The 12,031-nt window shown below is 47.6% G+C and overlaps 1 protein-coding gene across 1 annotated transcript in view; it reads right to left on the bottom strand.

The window, feature by feature from the left end:
* Positions 1-1,617: 1,617 nt before the first annotated feature.
* LOC119815841 (O-acyltransferase like protein) overlaps positions 1,618-12,031 on the bottom strand; it is a 46,176-nt gene continuing 35,762 nt past the window's right edge. Inside the window, exons 9-15 of the mRNA XM_038332148.1 lie at positions 10,164-10,329; positions 8,951-9,030; positions 6,800-6,913; positions 4,868-5,000; positions 3,506-3,692; positions 2,043-2,185; positions 1,618-1,743 (exon numbers count right to left, since the gene is read on the bottom strand). Of these exons, the coding sequence (XP_038188076.1) occupies positions 1,618-1,743; positions 2,043-2,185; positions 3,506-3,692; positions 4,868-5,000; positions 6,800-6,913; positions 8,951-9,030; positions 10,164-10,329 (949 nt within the window). The remainder of the gene's footprint in view (positions 1,744-2,042; positions 2,186-3,505; positions 3,693-4,867; positions 5,001-6,799; positions 6,914-8,950; positions 9,031-10,163; positions 10,330-12,031) is intronic.

The following is a 12,031-nucleotide window of genomic DNA, read 5'->3' as shown; positions in this document are numbered from 1 at the left end:
CAGACGAATACAGAGAAACAGAACATACAGCGGTTGAGTCTGCGACTTCAGCCATCTAATGAGGGACTCCTGAAATATGATCTACGTAGATTAATGGGACCACTATAGCTTCCTAGGGCTGCTATAACAAAATACTATAGTTAACTAGCTTTAAAATAAACACAGAAATATTCATCTGTCTCACGCTGCTGGCAGCCAGATGTCCATTGCATGCATGTGTGTGTGTGTGAGTGCACTGTGTGAATGTGAACATATATGTGTGAGAGTGTGTGTGTGAATGTGTGAGTACAGGTGAGTGAATGTGTGTGTTTGAGTATTTGTGTTTGCTTGTGAGTGTGTATGTATGAGTGCACTGTGTGAGTGTGAACGTGTATAAGTGTGAGAGTGTGTATGATTGTGAGTGTGTGAGTACAGATGAGTGAACGTGTGCATGTGAGTATTTGTGTATGCGTGCGAGTGTGTCTATGTGTGTCTGTGTGTAGGACCACACTCCTCTAGAGCTCTAAAACAGGTTTCCTTGCTACCTCTGGTGCTTATGCCCAGAAATGTTTAGTCCTTCCTAAGATGGAAGACGGTCATCTTCATCCAGTGTCTTCAAGTCTTCAAGTTAGCTTTTCTCTCTCTCTCTCTCTCTCTCTCTCTCTCTCTCTCTCTCCTCTGTCTGTCTCTCTCTCTGTGTGTGTGTGTGTGAGAGAGAGAGAGAGAGAGAAAGAGAGAGAGAGAGTATGTGTGTCATTTTTATAAGGACACTAGTCATTAAACTGGGGCCTTATAAAAAGTCTCAGAGACTTCATTTAACATAAGTACCCTGAAAATCTCTCTCTCCAAAAAGGCAACATGGTGAGGTATGGGGGACTAGAATCTCAACAGGTCTCTTAGGGGAATGATACAATTCAACTCAAGACAGGAACCGTGTTTTAGGAAAGTTGACTCTTAAAAACCTATGTTGACAAAGTCTCCTGAGTCATGACTGTTAGCGGGTCACCACACCCTGAGGACCTGAGGTAAGGTAAAAATCTATCAAGTATAACAACACGCAGACGAAGCTAATTGTTTCTACAACAGCACATGTAGGAAGCTATGTGAAGTGGCTTTGGTGAGGACAATAGCATTATAACCCACATGAGATTAAGACTCAAATTATGATACCTGCACGACATTGGGAAACTGCCTAATGCTAAAATGTAATCATGGTGTTGCCTCATTTTCTAAATGTCTTGTTCTCTTGGTGGCTGACTGGCATCTGCTTGACTCTGCCAACTCTCTCTATATATCTCTGTTTGGATTTCCCGCCTGGCTTTACTCTGCTAAGCCATTGGCCAAAACAGCTTTATTCATCAACAAATAAAAGCAACACATATACAGAAGGACATCCCACATCATCTGGCTTCCATGTTAATACTTTAACAGTGTGGTTACTGATACAGAAAATCAAATCTAAGCCAAGGGAGATTGTTGTACAATTAATTTAAAAATCATTATAGAATTGCTTTTTATGGTGACCACAGGTTATCTGTACATATTGTACACAGTAAATGTTCACAAAGTCAGATTCACATTCCTTCCAAGGGCCACAGACAGGTAGGCTGTGGTTCTCTTGGGTTTCAGTTGAAATGCTCATGGACCAGCAGGCCCTGGTCTCCACAGGCCCCACTTCAGCTCCTGCCATGGCCGCTCGATGAACAGCGTCAAGGCCAGCCCACAGAGGAAGGTCAGCACACAGTGTCCAGAGAAAAGATAGAACTGTGGACAAAGAGGGTACAGTGGACAGCTTATTCCATTGTCCCCCCCCCCCACGTTTGGATCTGAGAGTATACTGCCCCAATGCTATGAAACACAACAGGTAATAAACATGGTCCCAAACATCCAGTTTACCCTGGACTGAAGCCCTCCCCCTCCCTTCTGCAGCAGAATCAGAGAAGAGCAGCTCTAGACAAGAGCAGCACAAAGCCAGCTCCTAACAAAGCCAGCTGTGTGCTCTGCCGCTCAAGAAGAGCGGGAGGTGGAGCTGGGAGAGGGCCAAGGACCAGGTACTCGCTCACCATGTTGGTGTCGGTATAGTGGATGAGGGTCTCCTGCAGTCCGTTATAGAGAATGATCACAATGGGATGGACGAGGTAGCAAGCGTAACTGATACTAGCTGGGAGACCCCAGATGCCGCAAGAAAGCACACGCTTCACCAGACCTGGTGAGAAGAGGGACAGTCACAAGCCTGTGGTGTGTGTGTATGTGTGTGTGTGTACATGTGTGCATTTGTCTCTTTGAGGCCAGAAGAAGGTGTTGGATACCCTCAAACTAGAGCTAGAGGTGGTTATGAGCTGCCCAACATGGGTGCTAGGACCAAACCTAGGTACTTCAGCCACAAACACTCTTAACTGCTGAGTCATCTCTCCAGTCCCTGCCAGCCCTATTCTGTCTCTTGGTATCTCCTAGCCTCCTCTCTGCCGCTGCTCTATTGCAATGCCTTGCAAGGGAAGAATTCTTTCTGATCTATTGCTGGATCTCAAATATATAAAATGTTGTCTGGCACAAAACAAACATACAGACATATTTATGCAATTAAGTGACTAACCCTGGAAATAGTCAGTCTATCCCCAAACCACTGGTAAGACCCGGGGTCCCTTTGTGACTGTTTCCATGAGGCCTGGAAGACGTGTGTTCAGTCAGCAAGTTGGGACCACCTGTTTTCTCTTGAAGCCACGAGTTCCCACCACATTGGCTGAGGCTGAGCAGTTTTCATCTACAACCTAATTCTAAACTCATCCAGTGATGTCCCTAAGAGTGCACAGCTGTCCTGCCCACCCCATCCCTGGGCTCTGTTCCATCTTTAAGGATTCAAAGAAGTTTGGAAATAGAGCTTTTTCTGGATGGTTCCCAAGTGATGTTTGGAGGTATCTCTTTACCTCATCCCTACCTCGGGCCAAATAGAGAAAGGGAGGGAAACGCCAGGAGTCCCTCTCCCTCTCCCTCTCCCTCTCCCTCTCCCTCTCCCTCCTTTCCTCCCCCTCTCTCTGTCTCTCTGTCTTTGTCTCTGTCTCTCTCTCTGTCTCTGTGTGTGTGTGTCTCATGAGGAGACAATTCCTTTCTTTCTATATATGCCCTTCTTCTTGCCCCTCTGCACATCAAAAGCCAATGGCACAAAAATATTCTCTCCGCTTATGGAAGGGGTCTTAGTGCCTCTTAGCCTCCTCCTCTCAGATGGAAACTGAGGCCTAAGAGGGGTGTGACCAGAGCCTGTTCACACCACATCTGTTCCCACACCACATCATTGTCTCGCTATTTTTCAGAGTTCTTGTCTAGCCTCTTAACTAGCTTTGGAGAGAACCAACATAAAAACTGAAAATAATATATGACAGTTATTTACCCCAAGGATAGAGACAAGGCACTCTTTCTGAGTTGGGATCAATTATTCCTCCCTACCTCTGGATGCACACCTCATCTCTCAACTTTGTCACCCTCTGGGACAGGGTGTGAGCCCAGAGCAGAGCCAGCGGTCCCCTCCTACCTCCATAGCCTTCCTGACAGGCAAAGATGACCCAGCCCACAGCTGCTGCCCATAGGGTCCGATGCAAGGCCTGGTAGATGGCAGCAGCCACGGAGGAGGTTGGCGAGGCGTCATCCACTATGTATGCCAAGGCGACAACCACAAACAGGGTCAGCAGAGAGAAAGCCCAGCCCAGCATGGCCTGCACCTGAGGGGAACAAGAGGCAGGCCACGGCTCATGAATCGCTGCATCCTTCCACGTATGCTCACTTCTTTGATGCCATTTCTGTCGCTTCAGATCTCTGTGTGCAAACCTCGATCACTCCAGATTTCACTAAAATAAAAGATCAGCTTAGGGGGAGGCTGCGGTTAGGAACTGTGCTGGTGGAGGGGTGTGACTATAAAGGATGAGATGGGCTGTGTGGGGTGGCACGTCCCTATACTCCTGTTGCTCAGGAGACCAAGGCAGGAGAACTGTGAGTTCAAGGCCAGCTCCCAACCTGACACTGCCCTTAACATGGTTCCCCGATGCTTCCTCTTTGCCTTACCTTCTCCCCTTTGCTAATACCCTGTTCTCGCTGGAGCCTCTAGTCACCTGGCTGTGTTCAAGAGTCTCTTGGATGGCTCTGTGTTATATTCTACAGCCAGATGGTGCATGTCCAGAACACCAAAATGCTAACATGGCAGAGATACCCTCTTCTATACAGCCACTTGTCCTGAAGGATCTTTTTGTTTGCCTGCTTCTTTGTTGGGGTGATTTTTTGCTTTGTGTTTTTTAGGGTTTTTTGGTTTGGTTTGGGGGTTTTGTTTGCCTTATTTTGTTTTGGGTTTGGGGGATTTGCAGGGATGGAGGAAAGCTGGTTTCTCAAAAGAGGGTTTTTCTGTGTAGCTTTCCAAAGCTACATTGTGTAGCTTTGGACATACTGTCTTGACACTCACTCTGTAGACCAGGCTGGCCTTGAACTCACAGAGATCCACCTGCCTCTGTCTCCCGAGTGCTGGGGTTAAAAATGTGAGTCACCACACCCAGAAAATCCTATTTCCTGGAGTTACTGTAGTTATATAAGATTTCCCCGGGACCAGGATCTCTTCTCTGAACTTTCTGTAACAAAGCCAAGGCCAATGAAGGTCAAGCAGAGCCCTTGGGGATCAACAGGTGTGGCCCAACAGTGCAATCGGATTCTTGGTCCTTTAGTTCAGGAAGGAGGACGGGGCTCTGGCTGACTCCTCATGCTTTAGTGTGGCTGCACAACACACTGCAGCCCAGGAACAAATCCAGCAGCCTGGCTCTGCCTGCACTTGGCTTGGAAGCGCCAGGTCAGAGAGGCCACATCAATCCCAGCCAGGCTGATGCCCTGACAGGGAGGCAAGGGAACAACATACCGTGGTTTTGAGAATGTTTGTCACGTGGTCTGAATGCATGAACATGCCCAGGAAGAGACCCACGAGGAACGGGCCACACCGACAGTAGGGCTTGGTGTAATACTCTGAGAAATACAGCGCAGCCTCCTTCTCACTGAAAACAAACGAGGAAGCAAGGCAGAAGCTCAGTTTGGAGCTGGATGAGGAAAGGGGATGTCCTCTGGGGTGATCCACACGGCTAGAGCCAGATCTCCCAATAATGAGCTACACACAGCGACCGTCTAGGCCATAAACTCTAGGGCCTTGGATCACAGCTGGTTTGTTTAATTCTAAATTCCCTTGGGCTCCGAACCCAGTTCTCAAAGACATATAATGACTTCATTTGTTTTAAATGCTCCTTTGTGGCGGCTGATCCACTGCCTCTAGGAATGAACATAGTACCCAGAGGGATCTGTGAGAGAAGGGGCGTTCCAAATGAGCCGGAGACATTTGAGAGCTGGGGCATGGTGGTGAACACTTGGGAAGGAGAGGCAGGCAGATCTTTGTGAGTTCTGAACCAGCCTGGTCTACATAGCCAGTTCTAAGACAGCAAGTGCTGCATAGAGAGACCCAGTCTCAAAAAAGAAAAAAACAAACAAACAAAAAACAGGAAGGAAGAGAAAAAAAGAAGAAAACCACACTATTCAATGTTGTGATTCCCAAACTATGTCCCTGAAACCAGCAGCAGGTCCACCTTTTAGTTGAAGTTTGTTTGTTGGTGTGTGCTCAGGTATGTGTGCCACAGGGAAAGGAGGGTCAGTCAGCAGCAAACAGGAATCAGTTCTCTCCTTCCACATGTGGGTCCTGGGATTGAATCTGCACCCTCGGGCTTATAGCACCTTCCCTCTCTCTGAGCCATGCCATGTTCTTTGGTGCCGGTGGTTAGGGCTTTTTGTTGTTGGTGGTGGTGGTTGTTTGTTTAAGAGATGGTCTCTTATTGGCTCAGAAATCACCAAGTAGTTTAGGCTGGCTGGCCAGCAAGCTCCAGATCTACCTGTCTCCACCCCCACAGCATTGGGATTATAAGCATGCACTATGACACTCTGATATCGTGTGTGTGTGTGTGTGTGTGTGTGTGTGCGCGCGTGTGCATGTGTAAGAGAGAAGGGGGTTCAGAGTGTATTCAGGTCCCTGTGGCTTTCCTGTAAGCACTGACTGAGCCATCCTCCCACTCCCTCTAGGCTGGTTTTATTGGGAAGTCAGGAAGGGCTGCTTTGGAAAATGTGACATTTGCATGGACATCTGAAAGAAGTGTTGGGGGCAACGCTGACAGATCTCATATGCTAATGGAAGACCATTCTAGACTGGGAGAACAGCAGAAGCACAAACTTGGGAGAGACCAGGGTGGCTGGTCTGAAGCCAGCAAATAAAGGTTGCAGCCAGGTGGCTCTGGGAAGAATCTGAGCTGCCACCTGGGCCACTTGATTTTCACTTGTGCGGTTCTGACTGCTGGATTGAGAAGAGTTCTTGATACTGGTTAATACACTGAGGTACATGGCAGGATCATAAGTAGTTTATTGTAGAAGCAAAGGAGCTTTTGCGTTCGATCCTAGGTTCAAATAACACCTATGCCACCCCTTAGCTGCTCTATGGCCTTGAATAGGTAACTCCAACTTCATTATGGGTTCAGTTTCTCCATCCAGCAAGACATCTGCTACACTAAGGGAGTACCCCATTTCAGCCACATGGGGGTGCTCCTGTCCTCTAAGAAGCATTTCCTTGAGGCAAACATTTTTAGAAGACCCACGTTGCCTGAGTTAAAAGGTTGGGTCAAAGGTGTAGAGCCCATTTTTTCCTAAGTTGATGGGCACAGGACAAACAGCCCGATGATTCTGCAGACCTCCCTGGGATAGCGTGGCCCTGGTGAGGTCAGGCAAGGGACAGAGAGGACCGACCAGGCTGGAACCGTGTTACCTGGCTGCTGACGGAGATGCCACTGGAAGTTTATAAGCCAACGTTAGCAGAGCAGTGGCTGAGAAAGATGTCAGGAACAGCAGGGCCCCGAGGAGGACGAGGACACGTTTATTTCTGTAGATGAGGGCAGAGGAAAATAGCATGAATGAGGTGCTGTGATCCCAGGAGCCCTGGGGCCATGCTTTCAAAGGAGAAGGGCGATGGGGGAGGGACAGGGGAGGGAGGGAGCATGGCTTCAATGGAGCAGGGAAAGCTAGACAGCTGGACTGCCTGATCTTGACCACTAACCAGCAGTGAGATTGTGGACAGACCTTACACTTGGGTTTCTCTTCTAGACAAGGGTAGTAATGGCACCCTTGCCTACCCTGCCCAGAAGCTCATACAGTGGCTCCAAAGGAGACCGTTCTTAGTAACATTGCCTGTCATCTACAGAACACTATACGGACATTCGTGGTGGTTGACTTAGGAGAGAAGAGAGCGGTTTAAGGCAGGATGGGACACAGACATGACACAGCCACCCACTCCAGGGAAGGGGAGAGAGGGGGAGGAGAGAGCAGGGATGAGAACCCAGCTTTCTATGCCAGCGTAAGCCTGAGACAAATGTCTGGATGTGGGAGACTAGTGTGGGAGTGGAGGGGAGAAGCAGGAAGGCAGGGAGAGCCAATACAAGGTAAGCTGTTGAGAAGGTCAGTACTCAGTTCTTCCAGAATATTCTATAGCTTATGAATATGCCTCAGAACTGTCTGAGGGGATGAGGGAAAATAGCCTATGGCCAATGTCTTCTGCTCCACAGGTGGCTACCCACATTAATTCCTGCCCACTCTGGGGCTCTACACGAAGGAGCCCCAGCTGACATACTGCAGGATTCTGCAGCAAGGGAAAAACCTTAGGACGCCAGCTCTCGGTGAGGTACTGTCTGGTTCCTCGGAACAGAACGGGCAGATGGGCACTGCGAGGATCTGCCGTGGCACAGAAATGTGGACCACGCGTGTCTCCATTTTTTAAAAGTAGTTTCCTGTTGTGACTCAAGAGCTGCTAGACATTCATGACCTTTGACCCATTGATTCCCCTTAGGATAAGCATTCTGAAGGAACACTGGGGTTGGAGACAAATGGTTGTCGTGAAAATATTCATGGGAAGTTATTTATGAAAGCAGAAAACTGGAAACAATCCAAGTATAAAACAATGGGAGAAGGTACAAATAAATTATAGTTCATGCAGGAAACGGAATGCTGTTAGGCAGACATTACAGTAATATTTACAATCAGTAAATAATATAGTAAAACTGTTTTTAAAAGCTGTTGGAGCTGCATGCTTTTGCCTTTTAAAAACTGGGCAGGACAAAAATCAGAAAGACAGCACCAGAGACTGAACAGGGAACCTAGTTTGCCAGGAGTGATGGGCCGGGGTGAGTATTTTCCTTTCTCTTAATCCTAATGTTTCCTAAATTGAACACATATTTTAACAAGAAGGAATCATAAATTTCCTTTTTAAATGACACGCTGTAAATCTCCCCGTGAGTTACTGAGACTGTAAAGTGTTCCTAAAACTAACAATATGATTAAGGTGATAGATACGGCTGAGGGCCAGCAGGTACATTGATACATTGCTCGGGGCACTGTAAATTACTTCCCTCTTCCCAGGGAGTAATTTCCCAGTATGTAACAAACACTTAGGAATCGCTGCCACCCTTTAACCGGGTAACTCCACGTAGGAATACGACCCCATGGAAATAGCTACAAGCAAAAGTCGAGTGTTCCAAGGCAATCATTTATAATCGTGAAAAATCGGGCACCGTCTAGATACCCAACCATAAAAACGGAATATAAATCCTGAGACTGACAGGTATGCGGGCTGTGTCAATATGTGGGTATGTTTATGTGAACAGCTGGGATGGAAAACGCTGAGCTCCGGGTTTCACACGCTCTGGTGATAAATCTGGGGAAACGCACTGATTTATGCGCGGCTGAAAGAGGACGCGGAAGGAGGGCAGGAGAGGGAACGGTGCCTCCATTTCTGGAAAAGTATATTTCCTAAACTTGAAAAGGCTGCATTCTACAAAACGGGAACCTCTCTGAGAGTTCCAGGCCCAAGGACCCATGCAAGGGGGGGGGGGGGGGGAGACACGCAGACAGGACATCTTAGACTCACTTTCCGTGGACAAAGAAGATCAGCGGAGTGATGAGGTGGAACTGGAAGTCGTTGGCCAGGTACCAAGTCCAGCCATTGCACTGGGGGGGAGAAAAAGGAGAGGTGAATGTGACTCCTCCCTTCCAGGTAGCAAGGATGTTGAATGTCTGCTGTTGGCCTGTTGAGCAGGTGGGCGGGGCAGTTGCCATGGGAAGAGGAACTAGGTAGCCTCCACTGTTCCTCACAGGGGTCTTTGGACAAAGCCTGATCACAGGTCTCAAGATTCAGACACATTTCTCTCTTGTTTCTAAAGACCAATATAGCTTGTCTCCTAGGACAGCCATGGGAACTGACGAGGGTCACGATTCAGGAATGCAGGAGGTGGCTGTCCTTCTGGTGTGACTGGAATTCCAAAAAGCCAGCGAGGTTCTTTCTCTTGCCTGGTTCCCACTCCCAGCTCTAGGTGGAGAAATTGTGTTCTTTTAAAAGCAAATTTTTGGCTTACACTCAACAGTTCCCACTAGAACCAACATGGATGTCTGGCCAAAGCCACAGGGACCCGCCCACTCTCCATGCTTGTGGTAAATTAAGTTAGTCATTGTCATGTTTTATCTCACGTAAAGAAATTCCAGGGGGCAAATTTTCCTGTCACTTTGGGTTCCAGGGCCCAAAGGAGCCCAAACTTCCTCAACATAGAGGGATCATGCCCTAACTCTCAGAGATGGACTGTGACCCAGGAAGTCTAAGCCAAATAAACCCGTTCCTTCCCAGGTTGTTTTGGTCATGGTGTTTATCACTAGGAAGCACACTGGAACAACGATGAAGATTTGGGTTATGAAGGCATAGCTCTTGTAGCTCTGAACCAGCTCCGTCCAGACTGGCTTGAAATTGATTTAGAGTTCACCAAGGTGGGGGAGGGTTGGGGCATGGCTGTGATGCTTCACCCCAGCATAGGCTCTCCGTGTGAAGGCAAAGAAACTGTCCTTTCTGGCGTGGTGACCTGGACTGATTCAAGAGCATTGGTGGAGAGGGGAGCTGCCCTGAGACCCAGAGAGTCCGCCCTCATTAACACCACTGCAGCCCTTTCTTGCTTTATAACATCAGTTGGTGCCATGCCCCCTAAAACCTATGGAGATAGGGCTTAGGTTGGCCCTTGGGAAACTGGCCAAACCATGTGACTGAGACGCCCTGTGTCTACCCATATGCCCTTGCAAATGGGCTCTTGGTAACTCACGGCATTCTGAACAGACACGAAGTTATTCAGCAGCAGCAGATTCGTCCACCAGACTTGCCGACAGTTATCCCAGTGGAACTGTGGAACTTCCCAGACAGGTCCCCAGGGGACAAAAGAGAAGAGTCCAACCAGCAAGCACACTGAGTACAGATGAAGAAGCTGCAACCTGGCGGAGAGACATGGGAGAGAAGATGACACCAAGAGGTGCCCTGCCCTCACCTCCATGGGCACCAAGAAGGCGGGAGGGATACTTTAAGAAACCCATGACACCGGTGAGCAGCCTCAAAGGCCCACATGTGCAGAGCTGCCCACCATGCGCTGGTACAAAGATAAGAGGGCCGCAGCCATTTCTGTCACTGCTGAAATGGAAGCTTTCCAGGAATTCCTAAAACTTGAGATAATCCTGTCAAGTAGCCTTTACCCCATCTCAAATTATAGCCCAGAGAGGTCAGGGTGACTGGTCCACAGTCACTCATCCTTAAGATGGGTACCAGCTCATCTTCTTCCCATGCGTCTCATGGGACAGAAACTTCCCTCTTCCCTCCTTCCCTCCTCTTCCTTTCTTCCTTCTTTGCTGTCAACTTTTTATCCTTCTAAGCTGGATTTTACAGAACTACAAACTAATGAATAATAACAGGGTTCAGGATGGGCTATGTGGCTCAGTTGGTCGAGTCCTTATCTAGCACAAAGTCTTGGGGGGGGGTCTGATCCCTGGGGTGATAAAACTGGATATGTTGTGTTAGAACATGACTTGTAATCCCACAACTCAGGAGGAAGTAGCAGGATCAGAAGTTCAAGATTCTCCTCAACTATACTGTAGGAGAGAGGCCAGTCTGGACTACATAAAACCCTGTCCCAAATAAAGAAATAAGAAAAAATAAATAGAAAATACATAGGTACACTGTCTTAGTTAGGTTTCTATTGCTGTGAAGAGACACCATGACCACAGCAACTCTTAAAAAGGAGAACATTTAATTGAGGTGGAAGATTACAGTTTCAGAGATTCAGGCCATCATCATCATCATGGCAGTGAGCATGGCAGCATGCCAGCAGATGTGGTGTTGGCTACATCTTGAAATGCAGGCCACAGGAAGTTGACTGAGACATTGGACAGTATCCTAAGCATAGGAAACCTCAAAGCCTGCCTCCACAGTGACACACTTCCTCTAACAAGGCTATACCCACTCCAACAAAGTCACGCCTCCTGATAGTACCACTCCTTGTGAGCTTATATGAGAGCCAGTTACAAACTATCACATACATAGTCCAGATCAGTGGGGTACAAAAGAAATAGAATAAGCCAATCTGACACTCATCAGGCATTTCCCAGGTGCTACACTTTTAAAATTAAAGAAAAATTAACTACAATGAATTTTAATATTGCTTCTTTAGCCTGACAGATTCAAAATATGATCATTTCAAGAATATTAAGCAACATGCAATTTCTTAACAAGCTAGCTTCTTTTTTGACTGCGTCTTTAGGAACTATCAGGAACTTTAGTACATAGTGTCTCTCAGTTGACAACTGTGTCTAGTGACTGCAAATTAGGCCACATATATGGGAAGTTGGAAGAGAAGGCATGGTTGGAAGGGTGCACAGTTGTCGCATAGGGTGGGGCTAAAGTCAGAGCCCTTGTTGTTTGGTTGGCTGTATTTTGCAGCTAGACTCTATTTTATGTATTCCAGGATGGTCTCAAACTCTTGATCCTCCTGCCTCTGCCTTCCTTGTGCTGTGATTTCAGGCATGCACCACCATGAGCCCACAGAAGCCCTCTTTTGTGGTTTTCAATTTTTCATGTGTATGAGGCCTGCATGTGTATATGTATGTTTTTGCATGCATGTGGACACATGCAAGTCAGGATCGATGT

The sequence above is a fragment of the Arvicola amphibius genome, chromosome 5, assembly GCF_903992535.2.
Source record: "Arvicola amphibius chromosome 5, mArvAmp1.2, whole genome shotgun sequence".
In the NCBI taxonomy this organism is placed as follows: domain Eukaryota; kingdom Metazoa; phylum Chordata; class Mammalia; order Rodentia; family Cricetidae; genus Arvicola; species Arvicola amphibius.
The sequence above is the reverse complement of the archived record's forward strand: the minus strand, read 5'-3'. Positions and strand labels throughout refer to the sequence as shown.